The following is a 25,912-nucleotide window of genomic DNA, read 5'->3' on the forward strand; positions in this document are numbered from 1 at the left end:
AATCGGTGGCACCTTGGGAGTCACGGCCTCATCTTCCCTGTGGAGGAAAAGTCCAGATGTGTAGCCCAGCTTCTCTGCTTGTCAGGGAGAGATTAGAACCATCCGTTCTCCCTACCCCGAGCAGCCGGATTTCTAGGAGTCGCAGCCAATGGGTGGGGTCGTCCGTTTTCTCCCAGTTCGGCAGACATGTGGCTCTCTGGGCAATGTTTGGGGTGGAGCCTCGGGGATGGAGAACAGGCTTCCTGGCCTCCACGGCACCTCTCTGGGCCCTGAACTCTCCGCAACTGTACTAACAACAGTAACCGCTCTAATAATGAGAGCGAACATATAACGCTCCCGTGTGCCGGGCCCTGTGCTGAGTGCTGCGCAGAGATCTTGGTCCCCGTGGCCACCTGTGACCTGGGCACTGTCATGTCCCTATTTGTAGATGAGGACACAGGGACGGGTTCTGGGGGAAGCTGGACAGTAGTCAGGTAGTCAAGGATGTCAGGCTGGCCGAGGTGATTGTGGAGGTGAGCAAGGGATCTGATGCGAAGGGTCCCGAATATCTCGCTTGGAGCTGGCAGGACCTGGGACTTGGGTGCTACCTTTCCCACAGTGCAGGAAGAGGCTGAGGGATGCAGACATTGCATCGATCCCAGCAGGCGTAAACCTGGGCCTACATGAACTTGGGCTGGGGACCAGCAGTCAGAAAGATGCTTGAGCTGGGGAGAGGGTCATGGGGCACTAAAAGCTGGCCTTGGGAATCGCTTGGGAGAAAGCTCTCTCCTGTTTTCCTGGGGCCATTTTCTTTTTTTTTTTTTTCTTTAGAAAATCAAGGAAAATCCCACTTGGCCATCCGTTACATCAGCAATCCCAGGGGTTCAGGTGTCCCCAGAGGACGGCTAGATCTGCTCTCCCTGTATTCTTGGTCCTCTCCCTTTGGGCTGCCTCAGTCTCTACTCCTTGGTCTCCAAGTCACTGAACAAAGAGCCTCCTTGTCCCATCAACTTCCACCTGTGGCAGATGCCCCAGGGAAGTACTCCCACCCTAGTATCCCAGGAAAGCCACCCAGAGGAGCGAGATACACCCAGGCCAGGTGTATCCTGCCTCCCTCTAAAATAGTCCCGGACTGTCTTGAGTCCTCATCCATTTTTTCAGGCCAGAGAAGCCGGATGTGGGAGCAGAGTTGGTCAGGCAGGAGAGAGTGGGTACCCCTCACCCACCACTTTGTTTTTCTGTATTGCTTGTAAGGATGGAGTCAGTGCTGGGTGGCCTCACTGCAGTCTGCCTCAGGGCCTCCTCGTGGCCTCTCCACAACTCCCCTCCTCTGAAGAATGAAATTCGTGCCCCCTTCCGTGGCCTGTTTCTCTCCCACCTCACTCTGTTCCCCTGGGAAGCTGCTCGGGCTGGTGATGAGAGGTCTTGGGACCTGGCCACGGTGGGGTTGGAGAAGCATCCTCCCTCCTTGTGTGGCCTTTGACAACTCGCTTCCCCTCTGGTGGCCTCAGTTTCTTCTGCTGTAAAACCAGAGAGATTGGGCTGCAGCTACAAATGGGCCGGTTCCCTATGCTTCACCGGCCACTGTCACTGCCCACGCTTTCCGGCGGGGACAGGGCATGGCCTGCCTGTTACCTGAAGAACAGTAATCAACCCAGAAATCTTGTTGACAAAGCTGAGGGCTGAGTTTCCACTGGAAAAAGGCAGCTTGCAGGAATAATTGTTGTTGATAAGAAGTGGAAATATATCTAAGTAAGCTAAGTATCTCCTGTCCCACTGCCTAGAGCTTCGTGGGTTCCTGCCTCTGGGTTTTGCTCAGCTCCAGGAAGCTACCAGTACTCCCAAGAGTGACAGGACCATCTGCTAAGAAAGAGCCTTGATGAATGGCCAGTAGAGTGGGAGTCTGCAGCATGGCTTCTCTGGAGTGACCTGCTAACCCGTGACACCGTATGGGATGTCAGTCCGTGACGTTTACCAGGTCCTCAAAGGCGAGGGGTATTCCCCAAGAAGTTAATTAAGAGCACCTTCAGGGGTAAAGTTATTCCTGAAACTGCTGGATCACCAGCCACTTAATTTCCCATCCTTCAGTCACTCGTTAAACAGTTTGGTCCACCTGAGGCGTGTTCTTAGCGCTGCAGTGCTGGGGGCCAGCCTCCCCTGGAAACAACTGAGCCTAAGACAGAGGCGGCAGGCTGCCTTGGCAGAAGTTACTCACACTCTTCCACAGGGCCCTTTCCTTGGGCTGGAAACTTCTCTCCAGGTGAAGCCAAGGAGGCAGATGCTGTCCGCACTCACACCTTATTCACTGCCCTTGTGGGAATCATGATCGTACCTGGGACGTTTATGAGGTCTAAATCAAAGTTAAATGTAGCCAGGCTAGCTTCCTGTGCTTCTCCCCGAAACCTCACTCGCATCATAAACTTTGTAGATTTTTTCTATCTTTTCATGACAATTTCCCAGCAGATGAGGAGTGTGCTTCTTTTTCTAATGTGTGTAGTAGTATCACATGGTGGCCCTACCAACCCCTCCTCCAGAGACACTGTGGGAATGGCCTAGTAGATTCATCTTAGATGGCTGCGGAGAGCTGGTCTAGGACCAGTGGTTGAAAACTGTAGGGGCTATTTCATCTGTGCATAATGAAGAACTTTCTAAGCATAGAGCCATCCAAAGAGTGTGGATTACCATGGGGGATAGTTCTCCAACAGAAAAGATATTTAAGTCCAGGCTAGAAAACTGGCTAGAATATTATAGAAGTGATTTAAGATGGTTGGAGTAGGTGGTGTTGAGTTTCCTTCCAATCTTGAGATATTCTGAGATGACTGGTATCCACTGGGTTTTACTTTGGAAATTGTAGTCTTCAGAAAATAATTTCCGAATGTTCTCAGCCATGTTTAAAGTGTGTGTGTGTGTCTGTGTGTGTGTGTGTGTGTGTGTGTGTGTGTGTGTAGGAACTGGGGAGACAGTGGGGAAAGAAAGAATTGGGCCAAGATCTAACTCTACAGTACATTTTCCTCTTTCCTTGCCCTCATTTCCACTCTATCCCCCCTCAGCTTCTTCTGGGAAGTAATGCTGAGACTTTCCTGGAGAAAGAATGTGGGCTTATGTTGGGGATGGTGAAGAAGCAAGAAAAGGCATCATCTCAACTGGCCATGATACTGCTGTGCCTAAGTTATGCTAGGATAAAGAGACAGCAAGTAAGAAGTTGGGTAGGTCATACAGCGTTCAGCACTCTATGGGCAGAGTTGCAAGGATGATGAAATGAAAACAACAAGAAAACGGCATGCACGCATAAGCACGTGTGCACTTGTGGCTGGCATGCTCACAGGCCCATCCGCTCCAGAGAGAGCCCAGCGTGTGGTTGATTCCATGTGGGCCAATTTTAGGAAGAAGAGGAATTTTCTCCCCCTCTGCTGGGAAATCACTTAGCTTTGCATTTCTTTCTAGAAGGAGAGGGAACTTTGAGCTAATGTCAACAATTAGAAAGCCCGTTTTGATCAGTCCAGTCCCAACCGTGCTGAGGGAGGCCCCTCTCCTGGGCTCTCAGTCCCCACAAGACCCAAAGGGGCCACATCACTCCCACCCTTCCTGCCCCTTAGCATCTGAGGGTGAGTGGGCCTCACCTGTTACTGGGAGGGCTGGGGAGAGCACTCAGTGAAGGAATTTCACTTCCTGAATGGTCTTAAGGCCTCATCATGATGGGAATTCAGCCTTGGAGTTGCATACTTTCAGAGCTAGAAAAGACCTTAGAAGTCAGACCTCTGTCTGCCGCTTGGTCCTCCTAGAGTCACAGCTGTACTGCCCTCAGGACTCCGAAGAGGGTCTAGTGAATGCAGCAGAGTTAAACTGAGCCCTGTAGCACACTTCGATCCTTGTCTTGCCGGGGCTCTCCCCAGGACACCCTGCAGTCCCCACCCTACAAGACTGTCCTAGGTGAGACTCTGCCTGGGGATGCCCATGCAGCAGAAGTCACTGGAAGTTGGGGTGTCTGTTGTGTGAGCTGACGGGCAGATGTGTGGGAGAGGCAGTTGTGGCTTCGATGACTGGAAGGAAACACATTATCTCCTCATTTCTTGCTAAAGCAAGGTCAGGCCTGGGGTCAGGCTCAGGCAGGGTTTTTTTTTTTTTTTGGCTGTGTTGGGTCTTCGTTTCTGTGCGAGGGCTTTCTCCAGCTGCGGCAAGCGGGGGCCACTCTTCATCGCGGTGCGCAGGCCTCTCATTGTCGCGGCCTCTCCCGTTACGGAGCACAGTCTCCAGACACTCAGGCTCAGTAGTTGTGGCTCACGGGCCTAGCTGCTCCGCAGCATGTGGGATCTTCCCGGACCAGGCCATGAACCCGTGTCCCCTGCACTGGCAGGCGGACTCTCAACCACTGCGACAGGCAGGGGGTTTGATGTAGGATGCTGACCACGGAGGAATGGAAGCCAGGGGCTTTCTGCAGAGCTGAGCTGCTACCCCTCTGCTTCTCTGAGGCTCAGTATTAGGGGTTTGGGTATTTCTAAAGCAGGGCAGGAGGGGTTGGCTCTGGGGACAGCCCCAGCAAAGGCAGTGGGATGCTCTTATACTCAGAACATGAATTGGGGGTGGGGGGTGTATGACGTGGCAAAGTGGGTGGTGTTAAGCTGGGGGTTTTTCCACTTGTTTTTTTTTTCACCCTGTGTCTTTGCCCCACTTTCCATGCACTTGGACCTACAGGCTAAATCTAGGACAATCTTTCCTAAAAGGACCACCCAGTAGTGCAAAGTTGCATGGGGAGGAGAGGCCCATCTTTTGAATGGGGTTTTCCCAGGTAAGAGGGGTTGGCTGGCAGAAGAGATATCCTGGCTGATTTGGGAGCCTTGGAAGGAAAAGTGCCACGACGTTCTTCCGTCATGACCTGGGGATTGCCATGTCTGCTCCTCCCTGACTTAGTGGAAGTGAAGGGTGTCCAGGGCACAGGGTGAGGAAATGACTGAGTTATCTCCCTTAGGAAACGTAGAGCAGAGACTCGGGGCTCAGCTGCCTCGGTTCAGATCTGGGCTCCAAAGGCAATCGTCTCTGTGCCTCAGTTTCCCCATGCCTAAAATAGGGGTAATAACAGTACCAGCCTGCGAGGTTGTCGTGAGGATTAAATAAGTGAGGGTACAGGAGGAACTTGAAGCAGTGCCCGGCGTGAGTATTAGCGCCTGTGCTGGTGATTATTGCTGGGATGGGTTGAGTTGGCAGGAGGCAAGGGCAGCCCTTGGCCGTTGTGGGCAGCCAGCCTGTCCTCGTTGGGTCCCTGGCATCACCACTGGCCTGGCCGTGGGACCCTGGACAAGTCTCTCACAGTACCCTACCTGGAGTTTGGTTTTGCCATCTGTAGAATGAGACTGCCCCTCACCTCACAGGACTGTTCGGAGGTTACATGAGATCTCGGATGGCACATAGTAGGTACTCAAACGCCCTCTCTTTAAGCTCAGGGCTGGTAGGCTACCTGGATCTCAGGTCTGACTTCTAAATATCTTAGGGGCTGAGAGCAGGAAAGCAGTGGTCCTTTCTGTACCCATTTGGTCCTTACCTCAGCCTTCCTGAGGAGCAGCAGGGAGTCTGGGAAATTGCTAAGGCCATGGGATAGAATCTAGAAGAGCCCAGTTGGCTGGGGGGCCTTGGGCAGTACAAGCAGAGGGAGCAGAGGAGAGCCTGGCTCGGAGGAAGTGGCCACACGTCTGTACCCTGCAGGTACCCCTCCTCCACCCACGGTGCTTGGGAGTGGGCCAGCCATGTTCACGTTATCTCAGCAGGGTCCACTGACACTTTGCTCGGTTGTTCCTTGGGGGTAGGCAGTGCCTGAGGGGCTGGTAGATGGGTCAGTGGGCTGGCAGTCTTAGGACTGCGCCCAGGTCTTGGATACCCCTTGGGCTCTCCCCTTCTCTGCCTAGTCGGGCCACTAGGAGGCAGTGAAACAAAAGCTGGGGGTCTGAACATTCCCCACATGGAGTTTGCCTGAAAGGCCTTTGCCAGGGTTCCGGGTCAGGCACCTGCATATCTATTATCTCCCCAGCCACTTCCTATTGGCGTCAGCGAAGGGAGGAAGTGTGTGTGTGTTTGTCTGTCTGGGTGGGCAAGCAGCACTGAGTGTGGGTGGAAGTGGGAAGGGTGAAATTCCACCAGCCCCACCTTGGTGACCCATCACGCCACTAAGACCCAGAGTCTGGACACTAGAGTCAGCCCACCGTCAGCCCTCGCCGAGGCCGGACATGTTGAGCATGTCTGGGGAAGAGCTAAAAGTGGCAGAAAACATCCTGTTTGAAAGCAGTGCGTTGCTGTATTTAACCCCTGCAGCACCTGCCCCGCCTACACCCAGTCTCCACAGACTGCAGATCCCAGACACCTGTCTTTGAAGCTATCCCAAGAGGCCAGGGCTAACCTGCACCATTCCCAGCTCCCGAGGGGCCTCTGCCATCGCCCGGGCACCGGTCTCCTTCCCGCCCTCAGCAGCCTGCCAGGCACCCCTCTGGCTCTGCTTCTCCAAGCATCCCTAAAACCCTAGCGTGGGGCCGTGGGAGCAGTCGCGCTCCCTTGGAAGAAGCCCTCCCTCCCTCCCAGCACTCTCTGCTATGCTTTCCATTTGCCCATGTGCTGGATGCCACTCCCACTCCTTCCCACTGCTCTTGCTGCCCCCGGCCTCAAGGGAGGGCTGTTCCTGGCTGCCGCTGGGCTCCCGCCCCTTCAGTCCTGCCAGGGATGACACCGCATGTCTGCCCCCAACAGATCACTTCCGTCAAGTTTTCAGTCCCTGATCTGGGGACTAAAGCCCCTGGAAAGAGCCTCTCATCCTGCTTGATGAGCTCTCTAGCGGTGAGGCCAGCGCTGAGCTGTAAAGTGCTTCCCCTTTTCATTTCAGGGTCCTTTTGGTTGGAAGCGTCTATGAGCCCTCACAGAAGGGCACCTCTGCGCTCGACTTCCCTTCCCTCCTCTGCTCCTTCAGGTGGGTGTTTCCTCCTCAGCCACAGCCTCCTGGCTTTCTGTTATCCGGGGGCGAGGGGAGGCGGGCGTGGGCAGGCGGCAGGCAGAGGGAAGAGGAGATACTCCCTTGCCCTTGGCAAACGTGGGTCGGTCCAGTCCTGTGTCAGCAGAGTCCTCAGCATCCCGCGGCCAGAGACCTGGAGCCAGGCTGATCGGGGTGAGGCCTCAGTGGGAGGGGCTTGCAGATGCCCAGGCCAGGACCCCAGGGGGCCATCCAGCATGGTGAGGTTTCCTATCCAGCTCCCAACTCCTTTCTCTTTCCTGCCCTCCACGGTCTCTGCCTGTCACTCCTGGCACTGCCAGCTCTCAGGCCATATGTGCCTGGGACTCTTCTCCACCTCTGGACTCTTGGTCCTGGGCCCTGGCTTCTTGGTAGCAGCGCATAACCCCAAGCAGGGCTGAGTTTTCTCTCAACTCACCTGAAATTGTCCTGTTCACTCTGGGCCTCCGGCTGCCGGGTCCAGCCTTCTGTCAGGCCTAACCCAGTGCCTGGGGTCCCACCCCCGGGCCAGGAGCCTTCCTGCCATCACTGTGTTGCAGGAAGGCGCAGTTGCCCGGCTGTGGTGCTGTGTTGTTTCAATTCTCTTGCATCATCACATCTCCAGTGAGCCCAGATGATGCTGAATACTTGTTGGACGGATCTGACTGATTCCCTTCCACTCTCACATTTAACTTCTCTTTTTCCACCAAATCCACCGGATGTTTGGTCGCTGGATGACACGGACTCTGTAGCAACATCATGATGACTGGGAATTGCATCATCTCAGCTGACCTGGGGTCAAGCCACAAGCATCCTAGACAGTTTCTCTTCTTACCCCAATGGTATTGGGCCTCTGGGATCCCTGCCCACGTCTGGGTTGTGGGTGACACTCCAGGAGCCTGGAATCAGCCTGGACTTAATATGGGCTCTAGGGACAGTGTTGACAAACCCAAAGGCACTCTCTTTTATTTTTAGTTGTTTTACAGTTATGCAATGTTTTATGTAGCATATAAAACAGAAAATAGAGTTTTAATAATAGTAATAAGAATAATAAGACACTGTATACTGACCAGTCAGAGAAATGGAATATGGTTACTGCATAATGCCTCTGCATGCCCTCCCCAATCTTACTCCCTCAAAAGTTTCTGTTAATCATTCCTTTGTTCTTTTTTTTTTTTAAAGGGTTTCTCTCTCTGTCTCTGCATGTGTATATATATAAACATTATCGTTTAACAAGTATCAACCTAGCTGTGATAGGGATGGGCAACAGGGTCACTATTATTGCTTTAAAGTTCCCAGGAAAAGAAGAGCTGAAAGAGAAAGTTAGGGAATCCAATACATCTGTCTGTGCTCAGGGCCCCTCTGCCCCTGCAGGACTGACAATACCTGTCCTTATCTGTCCAGCTTCCTTTGTTTGGCTTGAAGCTCTTGGGGAGATTTTTCTTTTTGTAAAATTAAGTATTTGTTTTGTGCACTTTGTAATTATAGTTGCTAGAAAACCTCAATGTTTGGGCTTCTCTGGGCCTCATTTGGAAATCGAGTGATAATAATAGTACTTGCCTCATTGGGGTGAGATGAAGATGGACTGAAATAAGACCTTACCGGGCATGGATGTGTCAAACCTCAGCTCAAGTTGAGAGCCTAGTCATTGGAAAGAAGCTTGGAGCTTCCCAAGGGCCCCTGGAAGCTGCCTCTCCCACTTAGTGGGAGGACATGGCGCCAGGGTAGGAGGGGTTAGGGTGCTCGTCTCCTCACCACTGGCTTTCTCTCTTGTTTTTCTTCTGTCCTGAGGGACCCTCCTGCCCTGAAGCCAAGGCACTTAAACCTGTAACAACCCATGTGAGGACTCAGATAAAACCGGGAGGCAGCAGGGTCTGAAACCATTTCAGGGAGGCAGGAGGGACCCCAGAAGCAGCTCTGAGCTGACAGCAGTGGGGGTCAGAGGCCAAGGCCCCAGCTTGCCCAAGGGAAGACCTGTCAGCAGCTTCCTGAGAAGGATCTCCCAAAGCTATATACTTTGTTCCCTCTATCTCTTTCCCCCCTTTCTTCAAGTGTGAAATCCATCTCTAGATAATGCCTATTTATACAAGCCATCTCTGAAAACAAGATTAGTTCACTGTATATGACTCAGAAGGACGTTCAGAACAATGTGTTGAATTGATATTGAAAAAAAAGAGAGAGAAAAAGACTGATGAATTTGGTACCAGGACCGCAGGAGCACAAGTCCTGTCCATCCTGAGCTGCAGGGCGGCGAGGACCTGACACGATAGGGTCTGATTTGGGCATGTAGTCTATCCTCTTCCCCTTGCCCTGAAGGAAAGAGGGGCTGAGGGTTTCCCTCTGCCTTGGAGGCTGTTGGACGGCCCTCGTCCCTCCTGGAGGGGACACTAGGCAAGAGAGGCCTCTGACCTGCGGCAGGTCCGCTGCTGAGGTGGAGCTGAGACCAGTGGTGTGCGTCTGTTCATTCGCATAATCCTTCCTCACACCCAGTGAAGAAAAACACATTCTTCAGATGAGGACAGTGGGGTGCAAAGAGGCTGAGCATCTCACCCAAAGTAGCCCAGCCTGTAGGCTGCAGGCGCAGACTCTGCTCCCTGGCGCCTCGGTTCCAGGCCACGCCGCGAGCATCACTGCAGCGCCCCTCCACGGTTTGCTCCGAACTGGGTTAGGAGCCCACCTTCTGCTCGAGGCCAGCGCAGTGTCAGGAGGGTGAGCTGGGGACCGAGAGCCATGAAGGGAGGGCACCAAAGAATCCTGCTCTGGCCTGGGCCCCAGGGAGCTGCCCAGCTTTGCTGAGCTCCTGGCGGAAGGGCCGCCAGACGGCCCTGGCACTGTCTCACCCCTGCCTGCTGTCCTTGCAGGGATGGAAGCGATGGCAGCCGGTGCTTCCTTACCTGACCCCGGCGACTTCGACCGGCACGTGCCCCGGATCTGCGGTGTGTGCGGAGACCGAGCCACTGGCTTCCATTTCAACGCTATGACCTGCGAAGGCTGCAAAGGCTTCTTCAGGTAAGTCCTCCCCAAGGGCGACGGGGAGGAGAGCAACGGGGTTTCCCAGGAAGAGACCCTGCGTTTTCCGCGTCTCCTTCCCTACCAGGCCCGGGAACACGCCAGCTCTCACAGCCCCCGGGGGCGATAGTGTCTCGAGGCTGTCTTCTTCCTCCTCTGCCCTCAGCTCCAGCTCGTCCTCTGACTCTCTCTGAAACTGCTTTCCTGAGGTGGCATGTAGGTCCCCATCCTTCCATTACCCCTTTACCCCGCAGCCCCCTGCACCGACTCATATGTCTGTCCTCCCGGAGCAAACCTCCTATCAGTTGATGATCACAGCTTCCTAATCCAAGAGGCCGGCATGGCCTTGGGGAGGCCCAAGAACTTGGCCTCAGAGATTGCCTCTCCCCACCCCCCATAAAAATCAAACCATTCCCTGGAACAAGGGAAACTGCATCCCTGATTTGACCTCCATAGTTGATCTGTGCCCAGATCTGCGTCCACGGCTTGCTTGTCCCAGGTTGGAAAGCCAGCCTCAGGAAGCACAGGCATTCCTGTTTGGTCAGGGCCAGTTTCTCTATCAGCAGCCTTCTCTCTCCTCATGTGAGCCCAGCATTACCAGTGTAAACAGTGTGGGAAAGTACCAGAAAGGCTAGACAAAGGCTGTTCCCATCCGGAACCAGGGAGGGAGGATAGGGAAGTGACGAATTACAGGATGGAATTGTGAACCATGAGAAATTGGCATTTGGCATATTTTGAAGAGAGAGAAAGAGAGAGAGGGAGAGAGAAGCCTGCAAGAAGGTGACCAACAAAGAGCTTCTGTATAATAGTCTTGTTGGAGGTGAGTAAAACTAAGGGCAAGGCTTTAGCCATCAAAGAGAGGAAAGTCAATCAAGTCTAGAACAAGGACTCCCATTTCCCTGAACGGGCATTGAGGGCAGAGTGAATCAGAGGCCTCAGGATGTCTGCGTTGCTCTCCTCCAGCTCGGGGACCCCCGGGCTCTATATATACAGGCTCCCGACTCACCTGCCCTCTGTCTCGGGAGCTGGCAGGCCTGGAGTTTCACTGCCTTGAGCAACCGCTGGGCCACGGGCAGGGCTTCTGCGGGTGCTAACTGCCTGTGTGGCCTGGCACTGGTTGCCTACTCAGCTCGGGAACCAGACCGGCAGCGTCGCTGGTTCCAGGTCCTGTTGCCACGACTCTTGTTCCTCTGGTCTGAAGCCCGTGCTTTCTGCAGGGTGGGCCTTTCCGAGCCCAGGCCTTGTGTCCCAGGTGCCACCTGGACCCTTTGCTGCCAGGGCCTGGGGATGGGGGAGCTGCCTTCAGAGTGAAAATGGAGAAGGGGTCTGGGTGCTCGCTTCAGGGCCTGTTTCGCATCTTAAAACCAGGCAGAAATGTGTGGGCTGTAGTGCTACCGTGCCGTTAATTAATTGTCTGTCTTTGCTCAAATCTCTCGACTTCTCTATGTTTCAGTTACCCCGACCCCTCTAGTATATAGAATAAACGGAGGATTAATGAAATAACATATACAAAGGTGTTTTGAGAAACAAAGCACAGTAGAAATATATACATATTTGAGCCTGATGGGTCAATACTGATGTCCTTTGTGGAACCTTGTCCTAATAAACAGAAGTCTCTCCAGCCATCCACCCTCCTTTTGTTTTCTCTTTCACACACTGCCTCCCAGATTTTAATGAGCAACTGTGATCCGAGCACTGGACTAGGAGCTAGGGACATGGAGACCCAGACAAAGGTCATATCTCGTCAATCTGTAACCCAAACGTCTCCAGCGGCTCTCAGGGCTGTTTGGTTGATTCATGGACCCCACCCCAAATCCCCTCTCTTTCCAGGTCACCACCCACTGGGGCTCTGCTCTGAGAGATGGGACTCTTAGGTGGCTGCTTATTGGATTATGACATGTGGGAGTTCCTCACTAGAGTAGCTCTGACCCCTGCGCACCTGGGCTTGCTGCCCTCAGACACACCACTAGGTGGTGAATCCTTGGGACAGACCCATTAGGCATCCGAGTGGAGGGAGGACAGTCTCCCTCATGTCCAGAGCCAGGTGATGCCAAAAGGACAGGGACGGCAGGTTTGCACCTCCAGGGCACCACGGACCAGCAGTGTGGCTCGCTGCACGTGGGCACATTACGCTACCGTAACCCAGCCTTAGCCCCTCTCTCTGAGATGCCTCAGAGTTCTGCTGCTGGCTGCTGGCCACACCCCCCGCCTGCAAGGCCTGGCATTACCGGCAGCAGGCTGCTTTTATCTTGTTACCCTGTCCTCGGTCTACCTTATATCTTCACTATCTCTGCCTTGATGACTGAGCCAGGCTGCACTTTCTGAAAAGCCAACATCTCTGTTGTTTGGCTTGAATTTTGTTTTATAAATACACGCACACACGCATGCACGCACCGTTGATCTTCACTGTCTGTGGAGTCCGTATCTGCAAATTTGACTACCTGCTAAAATTTACTTGTAGTCCCCAAATCAATACTTGCAGCCCTTCTGTGCTCATTTGTGGACACGTGCAGAGTGGAGAAAACTTCGAGTCTCCCGATGCGCAGGTTCCCAGCTGAGGCCACGCAAGACATCCTGCCTCTGCCTTGGCTCTCACGCTGTAAACAAGTGTCTTTTTCTTGGTCTATTTAGTGCCACCCTTTTTGCATTTTTGTACCTGGTGGTGATTTCACCGTTCAAGATGGCACCCAAGCCTGGTGCTGAAATTCTGTCCAGTGTTCCTAAGCACAGGAAAGCTACAAGTTGCCTCGCAGAGAAAAGACGTGTTAGACAAGCTTTGTTCAGACGTGGGCTATAGTGCTGTTGGCTGTGAGTTCAACATTAATGAATCAACAATATGTATTAAATGAGGTGCCTTTAAACAGATAACACACATGAAACAAAGTTATGTACTGAGGGATTGATGAAAACGTTGTGACCAGAAGCTCTCAGGAACCTAACCCGTGTTCTCTTAGGAGCGATGGTTCAATATTTGCTGATGGTTCAATATTTGCTTGATAGAACATAACTACCTCAAATAACAAGAATAGACTGTCTATATGTAATGTCTTCTCTTCTTTCCCCTCCCTTCCCCTACTTCTCCTCCTTTGCTTCATACAAATTCTGTTTGATATTCTTCCACTTTAGTCTATTTCAAATAGTTGTTTGAGAATTCCATTGTCACTTGTATCTGTTTGTGAAATCCTGATCCTGGGAAGGAAGGCCTCTGTCAGTGGGAGGTACTTCTCTGTGTCGGGTACCACATCCTTGAGAACACAAAGATAACACAAGTCCTTGCTCTCAAGGAGCTCACTCAACCCTACGGTAGCAGTTCTCAAGGCAAGAGCATTACTCTGGTGTTGGGTCACTGGCTATTTTCTAAGCCCTGGGGTATAAGCCCATTTGACCATTTCGTGTTTGGTTGACTTCTAAGTCAAGCTAAACCGCTCTAGAAGGTAGAGCTCTGGTCATCCCAGCAGGTCCAAGACTCATAATCAAACCGAAGTGTGATTATGGGGGTTGGTCAGTTCTGTTGATCCATGGTCAGACATTAGAGACTGTTGCCGGCCAGTTCCTCACACACACATATATATATAGTGATGATCTATGGATGTGGATGAATCTCTGATCATGAATGGCTTTGTCCAGATCTTGATATAAGGGAAAGGTGTAAAGGACAGAGAAGAAAAATCAGAAAGACCCTTTTGATGAAGAGAATGAAGAATACTGGCGACGTTTAAGAGGTGGACTTGGAAGGCAAGGTTGAGAAACAGATCACTGCTCGCCTCTGTACGTCGTCTCCCTCCTCCTCAGGACACCGTGAAGCTGACATGTGCAGCAGGTACCAAGCCAACAAAGACAGTGTGGAGAAATGCCTTCTTGTTTGTGAGCCCCAAGGTTCTCAGGGACCTTGTTGATGACGGGCCTTGGGGAGCACAGGCTGGTGAGGATCCAGGAACGTGAGGAGTGTTCTGGCTTTCAGGAAGTTCATCCTGACAATATTTGCAGGAGCTGTGCTGTGAAGGGAGCAGAGCAACGGGGCAGGTGTCCAGCGACTCAAAGTGCTAAAAGGCAGTAGAGTAAATAGAGAGGGGAGGGGTGGTCGTTTGGGGCGTTCTGTGGGCACAGTGAATGAGTCACCAAGAGGTTGGTGTTGCTGGAGAGAACTTTGTCCAGGCCAGCTGGCATCTGGCCTCTCTCCATAGCTGCTCAAAGATGTGAACGGAAGAGAATGAGGGGGTCAGCTGTGGATCAGCTATGAGTGATGTTTGGAAGCTTCGGGGGAGGAGGCCAGAGTAGCTGGAGAGGGAACGCCACTGGAGGTGTCAAGAAAGGCAGCTGCGCTTCCCTGGTGGCGCAGTGGTTGGGAGTCCGCCTGCCGATGCAGGGGACACGGGTTCGTGCCCCGGTCCGGGAAGATCCCACATGCCGCGGAGCGGCTGGGCCCGTGAGCCATGGCCGCTGAACCTGCGCGTCTGGAGCCTGTGCTCCGCAACGGGAGAGGCCACAGCAGTGAGAGGCCCACGTACCGCAAAAAAAAAAAACAAAAGAAAGGCAGCTACGTGGACATGAGGGAGAGGGCACATCTCTTTCTGGTCAGTGTTTTATTTCCTTAGGAAGCCAGCACTCTCCTCAGGGCTCACTGGTGTGAATTCCCTCTCGACACACACTGGGAATCCTCTCCGTGCGATGGCAGTAGAGGTGCCAGTGGAGAGGATGGCCATATGCTATCCCCTACTTCCAACCCGCCCACCTCAGATCCTGCCTCTATCCCAGTGGCTTCTGTGTCCTACAGAAGTCCTTCAAGCAGCCCCTGCTTCCTGCTCGTGGACTTTGGAGGGCGTACTTTTGACGGCTGCTCTGGCTTGGACTGAGATATGGTGGATTCGTGATAAGGACCATATCATGTAAGAATATCAGAGGCTTTGGAATCAAACAGATCTTGATTCTAATCTCAGCTTTTACACTTTTTAGCTGTGTGACATTAAGCAAATTGTTTAGCTTTCCATTGCCTTTTTGTACCACCTGTAAAATAGGGATAATACCTATCCTAATAGGTTGTTGAGAGCATGGGAGAGAATATGTAAAGTACTGGCAGAGAAGGCTCTCAATAAGTGGTACCTATTATCACTGTCCCTTTGTAGTGTCTGAGTTTCTGAGAACAGACAGTCCTTTCCTCTCCGCTATCGTGGAACCTGGAACACGTGTGACTTTGTGTGTCAGCAAGGGTCTCTGATTAAAGGTCCCCAAATGGGAGTTAAATATCAGGTATGAGAAAGGAAGGGCTGGTCCAGGGGCTCTAGAGACCTTCATGTCAGTCAAGGACTCTGTGAGACCTGGTTGGTGCTCTGAGAAACTGGACATTGCTCGCTGTAACTCACACAAAGACTGTGGGTCTAGACATCAGGTGCAACAACACATGAAGCAACGGTACGTTTCGAGTTTCTCTGCCTGCAGAGCCCCACACCAGGCACCCCAGGCGTTGGTGTGAGATGTGCTCTTTGCTTCCAGGGTCTCGGATTCTCACTGCTTTCTTCGGCCACCCTTCAGCTCCCACTGCCCCTCCCTGCCAGCTTCTCTCCTTTCCCTTTATTTAGTGCTTACTTTGTACCAGATCCTGCTTCCTTTATTTAATCCTTACAGCAACCCGCTCTGTAGGGTTGTTTCCATTTTACAGATGTGGAAACTGAGGCATGGCCATGGGGAGATTAAGTAACTTACGCAAGGTTGTACATTAGAGTTTAAACCCAAACAGATCCATCTAACCAAAGTCTGTTTTTCATTTAAATTTTTAAAATAGCTATAAAGGGTGGGGTTTTTTGTTTTTGTTTTTTGTCTGGTTAAGTAATGCCTGTGAATGGTTTTTTTTAAAAAGATGTAGACAGTTCAAAAGGGAACATAAGTGAAAAATAAGTCTCCTTCTCAACCCAACTCTCAGGTCCCTACCCACAGGATGAATTCCTGGAAGTGGCTTTACTGTGTGAAAGGCTCTGTGCACGTTATATATTGGTAGATACAGGCATACCTTTGCAGATACTGTGTTTTTTACAAATTGAAGGTTTGTGGCAACCCTGCATTGTCAGATGATAATTAACAGTTTTTAATGATAAAGTATTTTTTGATTAAAGTGTATTCATTGTTTTTGTAGATGTAATGCTACTACACACTTAATAGATCACAATATCGTGTAAACATCACTTTTATATGCACTGGGAAACCAAAAATTTGCGTGACACGCTCTATTGCGATATTGGCTTTATTGCGGGGGTCTGGAACCAAACCTGCGATGTCTCAATGTATGCCTGTATTGCCAAATTGCCCTCCACAAAAGAGGCCTGCGCTCTTTACCAGTGCTAACCTACCTTCCCTTAAAGTTGGTTTTTCTTTTTTAACCCACCTGCTGAGAACCCCTTGATGTCACCACACACAAATGAGACCCAGTGGGTCTCATTATCAGACCACACAGGCAGGCCTTTCATATCAGGAGCTCTGTAAGACATCTGCATCTCGACTGGGCTCTGGGATTTCTGTGACACTAGAGCTGCAGTGGAGACAAAGCTCAGAGCTAGTATTTGGCCCCAGTTTTGGGTTTTACAAGGTGTGTCTCTGCTGTCAGGGGTTACCTACTGAAAAAGGACCCTCCTCTCCCAGGTCCGAGACCCTGGCCCCAGGCGCTCGATGCTTTTGTGAGCTGCTTGTCTCATGTTTTGATGAGTTGGTCTCTGGTGCAAGAATCCGTCAATGTCCTTTCTCACCCTGGCTTTCTAGAAACTACGTCTATATTTAGCCTGGTTGCACCACCCCTAACCAGCCCCCCCTTCCTGAGCTGGGGTATAATTGCCAACCATCCAGAAAATGACAGGGTCCAGGCTGCGAGCGCTGCTGAGGAAATGGGCTCCCTTGGAAACCCAAGGCTCCTGTTTCTCAAAACCAAACCAGCTCCCAGACCATTAGTGTTAGGAGGAAGGTAGGGCAGGGCACGGATCTTCAGGACAAAGCACAGAGCCAGGCCTGGCCAGTCTGGCTGCCCTGAGTCCTCGTGGGCAGAGGCTAGCTGACAGCCACATGCGTGCAAGTGCCCTTAGAAGGCGGGAGGACGCGGAAGAACTGGGCTTCAGAGACCAGGGAAACTGTGTCCTGCCAAACAGCCATGCTGGGCCAGACAAGCCAGAAAGGCTGGCCCCAGAGCCCAGGCTCCGGGAAGGGCCTGGGTCTGACTGCTGGAGTTGGTGAGAGAGCTTTCCCTGCCCCAAGGGCTGACCCCACAACCCAGAGCATGACGACGTTGTCCGTGATGTGCAGCCTCCGTCTTCCCAGCCACTGGCCAGCACTTGCCTCTGATTCTGTCTGTAGAGGAGCCACGGAAGAGCTGGTTACTGTTTGCTTTCGTAATAGTAACTTCAGAGCTCCATGTGTTTATAGGCTGCTTTCCGCTTTGCTCAAATAATGTGCAGACACAGTACAGGGCTGGTGGGCTTCAGGAGAAGGTGTGGCAACGGGTGACAACCACAGGCTGCGTTCTTACCACCCGTCTGAGCGCTGCTGTGAGCCTGGCCAGTAGAATTTCTAACATCTTTCTTCCTCCCTCCCTCCCTTTCTCCTTTCCTTCCTTCCATCCTTCCCTCTCTGTCTCTGTCCCTTTCTCTCTCCCCCTGTCTCTCCCTCCCTCCCTCCTTCCCTCCTTTCTTCTCTCCCCCTTCCACCACCCCCTTTCTCTCCATCTCTCCCTCCTTGTCATGGTCTTGGTCCTCCTCCTCTTTCAATCTCAATCCTGTTGGGCTTCATACTCCTAATATAAGGTTGAAAGTAAGGACACTGGTCCCCCTCCCCCAGTATTTTCTCTTAACCCGGCTCTGCATCCTCTGGGTTCCCACCCCAGCCTCTCTGGAATCCACTGCTGTCAGACAAGGTTGGGCTGAGCAGCTATCTTCCACTCTCCTGTGTGTGGAAGCCTGGGTCAGGCTTCAGATTTACAATATGAGAAAGATAAGAGAAAGAGAGTGAAGTTCCAAAATCTTTTTCCAAGCAAATTTGCAGCTGGGGGAGGTGCGCACTGGTGAGGGGCAAGGGGCAGGCCCCGTAGAGCCTGAGGAAGGACAGCCGGGCCTCGAAAGGACGCTGGGGCCCCCTCCCTCCTGGGGCCTCGGGAAGCTCTCAGCCCCCAGCGCAGGGATGTGAGAGGCTTTGGCTCATGTGTCTAGAGGTGCCGTGATGTGTGCTCTCCTTGGTGCCCGTGGCCCTAGAGAATGAACAGGGTGACCTCTGAGCCAGACAGGACAGTGGGTAGGAGGACAGAGCAGCCCCTCAGTTCAGCCCCCAGGCTAAATGTGTGGTTGTTTAAAAAAAAAAAAAAGGAAATGAGAGTTTGCTCTAATTAGAAACTTCTGGTCCTTGAGTAGGGTTAGAGAATTATGGGCATTCTGGGGCCCGAGCATTTGGGGTATAACAGGTGGGAAGGAGAGAAGGGAGTAAAAGGGGAGCCAATCTCATGTCCGGGAACAGATCGATGTGCCCTGTGGTGGTGACAGTATCTCATTTCAGGTTAAGCAAGGTGCTTCTATGTCCTTCCGTTCCTCTGGGAAGCTGCGGTAAACGTATGGAAGCACAAGGAAAAAAGGCTTTCTGTTTCCATAGGCAAGAGCCTGGGATACAGTCTCTCCCTGAGGAGTCACTGCAAGGGCAGGACACGGCCTTCAGTGGGCTGGACTGGGGGCCAAACCACCCGAATAGCTAGCACTCCTCCACTTCCCCGTATTGCCCAGTCTGCTGGTGACCCCTTGGGTGTGAGGGTTGTGATGGGAGGGTACCAGGGCCGAGGTCCAAAGCCAACAGCACCTGCTTCCCAGACCACTGGGTGTCCTTTGCCTTGAGCTGTGCTCAAGGGCCAGCTGCCTGAAGCCGTTCGCCTGTGAGCTCAGCTTCATCGAGCTCCTTGAGTTTCTGGGTATGAAACGGTATGTCCAATCCAGGAAGCTAAAAGCTGAGCCTCACATTCCTGAGGTCCCAACTTGGGAGCCTCAACTCTTTGCTAAATCGCCTCAAGTAAGCCTCTTCACCTCAGGGGTCCTATCCATAAAATGAGGGGTGCCCTAAGGGTCTTAGAGTCTGACTACCTATGACTTCCTGTTCCTCTAGTCTCTTCTCCCCTCTCCCATGGGTCAAGTTGGTTTGGTCCCCGTATGTCCATGTCGACTGATGAACGTGTTTGTCCTAAATCATATGTGTTCCAGTGAATGTGAACAATAAGTCATTTTTTCACCAAAAACATAACTAGTATATGACAACTGGAGAAGACGATATCAGTAGCTTATCTCCAGGAGAGGGAAAGGGTTGGGCCCGGACCTTGGCTTCTAAGGCTTGGGCACCTCCACAGCTCCTTGAAAGAGGCTGCTGCTCACAGAGAAAGTGATTCTGCCACCATCTTCCCCCAGCTAAATCCTGGCCCCTGTCCTGGGGCAGAAGAACTGGGGCCTCCCCTTGCTGGGGCTGGGGAGAGTAAGAGGAACCTCTAGGATACAGATGCTGAGAAGCCTCTGGGGAGCTGTCCTTTACGCAGCCTCATGAGCGTCCCATGTGCCGTGGCTGGGAGCAGGGGAGAACGCCGGAATTAGGAAAATGAGCCTTTGGGCTTGCAGGCATGCCTGTGCGCACGCACACGTGTGCACACACACACACACAAGCTTACATAGGCTGTGGGGTGGAGCGGGGGGTGCCAACTAAGAGCTAAGAGCTCTTCGGTAGTTTTCTGTTCTTACAGAACTCTTTAACTTCCTCTACCTTTCCGAAAGCCGAGGCCAGACCTCGAGGCACCCACCTGCTCGTGCGGCTGCTTCTCCTGCTGGGCAGCTCGTCTGGGTGTCTGAAGCTATGGTTTGGGCCCTTTCTCCCTTCTCTGTGCACCTGTGCACATGTCTGTCCCTGAACCGGGGATGCTCTAGTCACAGATCTCTGACTCTAGAAGACTTAAAGAGATAAAGCTGAGACCAGCTTCATCGCCTCTCATGAATGCACTAAAGGCAGTGAGGGCAACTCTACAGATTTCAGTATTAAATTTTTTTTTTTTTGCTAGCTCATTCACTCGTATTTCCTGTGTAATAAAAAGAAAGGGAGAAAAAAAAAAAGAAAGGGAGGAGGAGAGTACTGTAAAGGTAAGTAAAACCAATGATGGGGGCAGAATAGGAAATGACTGGGCTGGGCAGCCATCCTCCTTGGGAGACATAGAGCCCCGGGGTCGGGGGTTGGGGGGGCATTGGCAGGTCTCCTGATCACAGCCCTCTCAGGCCACTCTCCCACAGGGCAGGGCCGAGGGGCTGGGAAGCAGGTGACCCAGCCGAGGGTCTGTGCTCTCTCCGCAGACGGAGCATGAAGCGGAAGGCACTGTTCACCTGTCCCTTCAACGGAGACTGCCGCATCACCAAGGACAACCGCCGCCACTGCCAGGCCTGCCGGCTCAAGCGCTGTGTGGACATCGGCATGATGAAGGAGTGTGAGTTTCAGGGGCGGGGCCTGGGCGGGGCGAGGGCGCGGTCAGGGGGAAGGTGGCTGCCGTTTATGCAGGTTTGGCCAGCAATGTCCTCTTGCCCTTCCTCTGTAGCTGCCGGCATTTGGGGCCTGAGTCGGGGGTCCGGGCATGAGTGGGACCAGCAGCATCAGGCAGGGCGGCTGGAACTCCAAGATCAAAGGCCCAAGGAGTCCTGCCAGCCTTTTTAGGATCCGTGTGTGTGTGTGTGTGTGTGTGTGTGTGCGTGTGTGTGTGTGTCCTCAGGCCCAGGAAGGGCCCGTCCTGTGCGAGGCCTGTGAGGGGGGACAGGCAGGGCACTGCCTACATGAGCCCCCCCAGGTTTGTCTTCCTCTAAGACGTCATCGCCATTCTTACAGCAGCATCTTTCCAGGACCTTCGGGGAAAGGATGAGGTTCAAGGACCCCAGGGTTCTTTGGAGTTTGGGAGAGAGGGCTGCTGTGAGTGGGGAGGGGCAGGAGTGATGGAGAGGAGAAACATTCAGAGCCTGGCTGTCATGGGGGTTCTGCCCCACCCTAGCCTTCCAGCCACTCTGGCCCAGTGAGCAGATCCGAGGGCTGGTGTCCAGGACTAGGTGGAAAGATCCTGTAAGGGGAAGCCCTAGACTCTAGGAGGACCCTCTAGGTCCAGATTGAAAAAGAGGATCGATCCTCTAGGACTTCCTGCCCAGCACTGGCATTGCAGAAGAGGACCAATGTGGCAGGTTAACAGGTTCTGACCCACTGTTAAAAGCAACCCTTGGGGGGCTTCCCTGGTGGCGCAGTGGTTGGGAGTCCGCCTGCCGATGCAGGGGACACGGGTTCGTGCCCCGGTCCGGGAAGATCCCACACGCCGTGGAGCGGCTGGGCCTGTGAGCCGTGGCTGCTGAGCCTGCGCGTCCAGAGCCTCAGAGCCTGTGCTCCGCAACGGGAGAGGCCACAACAGTGAGAGGCCCGCGTACCGCAAAAAAATAAAAACAACCCTTAGGGACTTCTCTGGCGGTCCAGTGGTTAAGACTCCGTGCTTCCAACTCAGGGGGCGCGGGTTGGATCCTTGGTCGGGAACTAAGATCCCACATGCTGTGTGGCGTGACCAAAACAAAACAAAACTAAGCTAAACTAAAAATAACCCCTGGACTTTGCGTTTGAGCTCTAGTGCCAGTTACTTGGTAAGCAGAGTACCCATTGAATTCAGTAGACCCTGGGAAGGGCTGGCCAGGCCCTCCCCTGGGCTGGAAGCAAGGGCACTGGGCTGGCCTGGTCACGGGGGCCCTCGGCACACTACTCCCTGCTCTGTGCCTTTTGCTCACCCCCGTCTGTGAACTGTACCCTGATCCCTTCCAGGGCCTGGGATGGGGGCCGTGCCCTGCTAAGCTATGGGCCTGAGGAGTCTCAGGAGGGACATTCAGATACAGCCACCCCTGGAGGCGCTCCTGGCCATGGGGCCAATTCTGGGGGGCGGGGGGTGGGCATTGGAGACGTTAGGTACAGGGGAGACGTGTCTGGAACAAGGAAAAAGCCACAGGACAGGGCTGAGGGGATGGGAAATTTCTTCCTTGATGGGAAAAAATGCTCTGTTTTTGGGAAACAGAGGCCAAGTGGTGGTCCCAGTGAGGCCTCCTCGGGCTTTGACAGGCTCCCTTCTGGTGGGCCATGGCCCCTCACTCCCGATACCAGCTCCCCAGCCAACGCCAGCAGCCCTGGAAGAAGCTTCCAGGCCATCGTTCCTCCTCGCCCCCATGGGAGCATGCAGGCCTGGGCACGCTGATCACTCCTAGCCCGGGTCCCCTGCCCCGCCCAACTCCTGTTTATCCTGGAGTCATGGAGGCTCAAGGCCTGGGTGCCTCGTGGAGCTTCTCACACGTTGGCTTAGTGCAGCCTGCTCTGTTCAAGGTGCCAGGCTGGACGTAAACAGGAAGCAGTGTGCGCCGCCCCTGCCCCTGCCCCCTCCGAGCACACAGCCTCCACAGGGCAGGGGGCCATGGCTCTAAGGCTCCAGCCAACCAAGAGTGGCCCAGAGTTACACCTGGAACTCAGTAAGGCGCTGCCGCAGGAGTTCTGGTCAGGGCCAGCCTCACTGATGTCCCGGAAGTGCCTGTCCTTTGTCTCAGGAGAAAAGAGGTGCTCCATCCGCTTAGAACAGGAAGCACACTTAGAAATCATCTGAGACCCAGAAAGGCAAAACTATTAACACCAGGATTGGAGTCAGAAGGCGTGTTGGGACTAGAATCCAGCTCTTTATCCCTCCTGGATCCCTCCTGGTCCCCGTGGAGAGCACTGCACCCACCGTGATGAGCAGGCCTTGAGTGTTTCAGGGTGCTTCCACCCCAGGAACACCACGTGGTGGGGGGCCAGCAATCCAGAAGTGGACGCCCACCCCCAGCCCCTGGTCAGCTTTGTGCCTCAGCCAACCTGATCTCAGCCTCAGTCCCTCGGACGGAGCCCCGTGCCCCCCTCCTGCTCTATGCCCAGGGCAGCCCTGTGCCCACCACTCTTGCCAGGCTAGTGCAGGGAGCTGTGCTGAGTTAGGGATGGGCTGGTAGAGCTGCGTTTTGGGGTCTGGGCCCCAGAGCTCCATTTGTAAGAGAAATGTTGGGCCAACATGAGGCTTCTTCTTCCCACTGCCCCAAAGGGAAGGTCCTCCAGGAGGAGCTCTATTTCCTGCCTCAGGTTAGCCAAGCTTTGGGGGGCCTGGAGCTCCCCAGCTCAGGTCCCCTAGGAGAGCTGCTTGTGTATCACCCAGGCTGGCTGTCATCCCCAAGGCCTAGCCTCCTAGAGACAGCTGAGTGTCAACATTAGTAAAACCACAGGGCACCCCAGGGCTCCCTCTGAAGGGAGCTGCAAACCCAGGCTCCTTTCTGGTTGGGACAGGGAGGTGGCCGTTTCTTAGAGGAGGCAGAAGAAGCTGAGGAGATGCCTGTAGGAACCAGTGTTTATTGACCACTTACTGTACCAGTGTCGGGCACTAGTACTTTCTTGTTAAAGTCTGACAACAATCCCTAAATATGTAAATGCTTCTGTTTTTATTTTTTGTGATAGATGAGCAAATTCAGAGAAATTAAAATATCATGCCTCCAAAGCTAATAATCTAGGCCTGTTTCCAAAGGTCAAGCCTGTGGGCTCCACCCCAGCATAGCCCCTCCGGCCCCCTCCCCTTTTCTCCCCACTCCCCTCAGTGGGCCAGAGCGCCTCCACTGTGCATTTCCAGGCACTGCCTGGGGCCCTAAGAGACGGGCGGAAGAGAGTTTGTTCCCGCTGAAGACTCTGTCTCTCTTCGAGTCCAGGTTGACTCGATGTCCTTGGAGCCCAAGGCATTTTACAGTTGAGCTCTGGCCTCTTGTAGACCTGGCCTGCACATGTGAACTCGTTTAATGTTTTTATACATGTACATCTTTTCTGCCCAGCATGAGCACAGCCCCTGGCACATAGTAGGTACTCAGTAAATGTGTGTTGAATGATTGAATATTAGTTCCCCATTATGCTTCTTTGTATCTCTGCATCTCCCACTGATTTATCTATCAGGAAGATCTCCCAATCTGATATTGTCAATGTCATTCATTTGGGAAAATTTTATGTCTGTTTCCCTAATGCTGTCCTTAGGCCACCTGTGGCAAACTGAAATGTTTTTACGTTTGTTCGTGCCTTCAGATCTTGACTCCCTAACTCTATTCTAGACTTTATGGAACAGGGAATATCTTGCATGGGATTAACTTGAGCAAAGCCATTTGCACACTCAGCAAGGACCTGGGAAGCGACTAAGCAGCCCTACAGATTTCGCAAAACCCCTGTACACAGCTCATGTCCTTTATTCACTGGAGAGCCCATCGATGGGCTTTTAACTTGAGTGGCTTTTAACTTCAAAATGTGCCTCCTAGTGAGAAATAAATTTCTATTGTTTAGCCAAAAAAACACAAAAAATAAAACAAACAAACAAAAATGTGTCCTCCTACATGATAATAATGGTATGTTTAGTAGCAATTCATTGAGAAAATGATTCTTTAAATCCTATGAAATTAACAGCCGCTTTAAACAAATGACTTATTTCATAAGCCACAACAACATCTGCATATGTGAGAGAATTATGACTTATTAGTCCCCAGAAAATGCTGCCTGGAGGGAGGCCCACGGATTGGCAGCCTTCATTTGAAACCAGCGGATCTTAGCATTTCTTCCTCTAGTACCGCATGTGGGATGGTGGTCACTGTTCACTAGAAGTGAGGGAGAAGATCAGTCAGTGTCATAAGGTTAACCTCAAATCTCTTCACTTTTTCCTTTTAAGGTAAATCACTTACAAGCTTTGCGACTTTGTTTACTTTTTCATACTCTTCAGATGGATTGGAACACCTTGTGTGTCAGGACTCCATGGCTGAGGACCAGGGTCCTACTGAACATTCATGGCCAATTATAGTCACAGGCAGTATGGGGTAGTGGTTAGAGCCAGACTGCCCAGGCCCAAATACCAGCTCCACCACTTGTCTGCTGTGTGACTCTGAACAAATTTTATAGCCTCTCTGGGCCTCACTTCCCTCATCTGCAAAGCGAGGATAATAGTACCTGCCTTAGGGGTTATTATAAGGACTAAGTAATGTGAGTTAATACATAGAAGCAGTTAGAATAGTGCCTGGTACATTCAAACAAACCTCTATGTTTATTAACAGTATTTTTTATTACATACAGCTTGATCACCAGGATTTCCAGCTCCCGACAGATGAGAAGTAACTCTTAAGGGGGATAAAGGCATACTTCTAGAAATACACAAATAAGAAGAGACAACACATAGCTAAAGCGAGCGGGCTAGACTGGTATGAAAAGTAGTACGAGAACTCAGAGTCACAGCTGAGTCATATAGTGCATATAGGGAAACAGCCCGTACAATTCTGAGGTCATAACCTTGTCCCTGCAAAGTCCAAGAATTATTCAGAATGATGCCTCTGAATCATCAGGCAAAGGTTACATGATGTTACGGGTGTTCTGTCACAAGGCATTCTGTCTTGAAAATACGTCCGTCACAATGATTTAGATTAAAAATGTAAGCTTTGCTCAGTGATCTGGTGGCCTGGCATGCGGCGTGCGCCATTCCGACATGGTAGGGAACGCGCAGCATTGCTATACTTCGCACCGTTCTTTCCTGAGCCAGGATGACGACCAGCACATAGTAGGTACAGCCAGTGTTGGTGTGTTGGGTGTCCAGGGCGTCAGACTATTGAGGAAGCCTCACTGGGCTAGCCTTGGTGCAGAAGACACAGGCACTGTAGGATGTGGCCCCCACCCTTAGGTAGCCTGCAGCTCCAGTGAAGGAGACCTTGAACTTCTTAGGCTCTCTCTGTAAAGGTATTTACGGGGACCTGTACTAACCGTAAATGTAACAGAGTGAAAAACGATCGGGTGCCAGTGTGTGTGGGAAAAACGGCTCACTGCAGATCGAGGTAATAAGAAAGTCTCTCGTCGTACGAGAGGGCTGTGAACTGGGTGCTGGAAAACCAA

General features: G+C 52.4%; 1 protein-coding gene across 8 annotated transcripts in view; it reads left to right on the forward strand.

The window, feature by feature from the left end:
• VDR (vitamin D receptor) overlaps positions 1–25,912 on the forward strand; it is a 57,117-nt gene that overhangs the window by 13,732 nt on the left and 17,473 nt on the right. For 2 of the 8 annotated variants that reach the window (XM_033866856.2, XM_033866857.2), the window contains exons 2-4: positions 6,842–6,925; positions 9,805–9,952; positions 20,287–20,417. In XM_033866856.2, the coding sequence (XP_033722747.1) occupies positions 6,865–6,925; positions 9,805–9,952; positions 20,287–20,417 (340 nt within the window). In that variant the 5' untranslated portion in view covers positions 6,842–6,864. Of the gene's footprint in view, positions 1–6,660; positions 6,926–9,629; positions 9,653–9,804; positions 9,953–13,579; positions 13,773–20,286; positions 20,418–25,912 lie in introns of those variants that run through there. The other 6 variants (XM_033866858.2, XM_033866859.2, XM_073788767.1 and 3 more) reach the window with 5 other exon arrangements.

Source organism: Tursiops truncatus, chromosome 11, assembly GCF_011762595.2.
Source record: "Tursiops truncatus isolate mTurTru1 chromosome 11, mTurTru1.mat.Y, whole genome shotgun sequence".
NCBI classification, from domain to species: Eukaryota; Metazoa; Chordata; class Mammalia; order Artiodactyla; family Delphinidae; genus Tursiops; species Tursiops truncatus.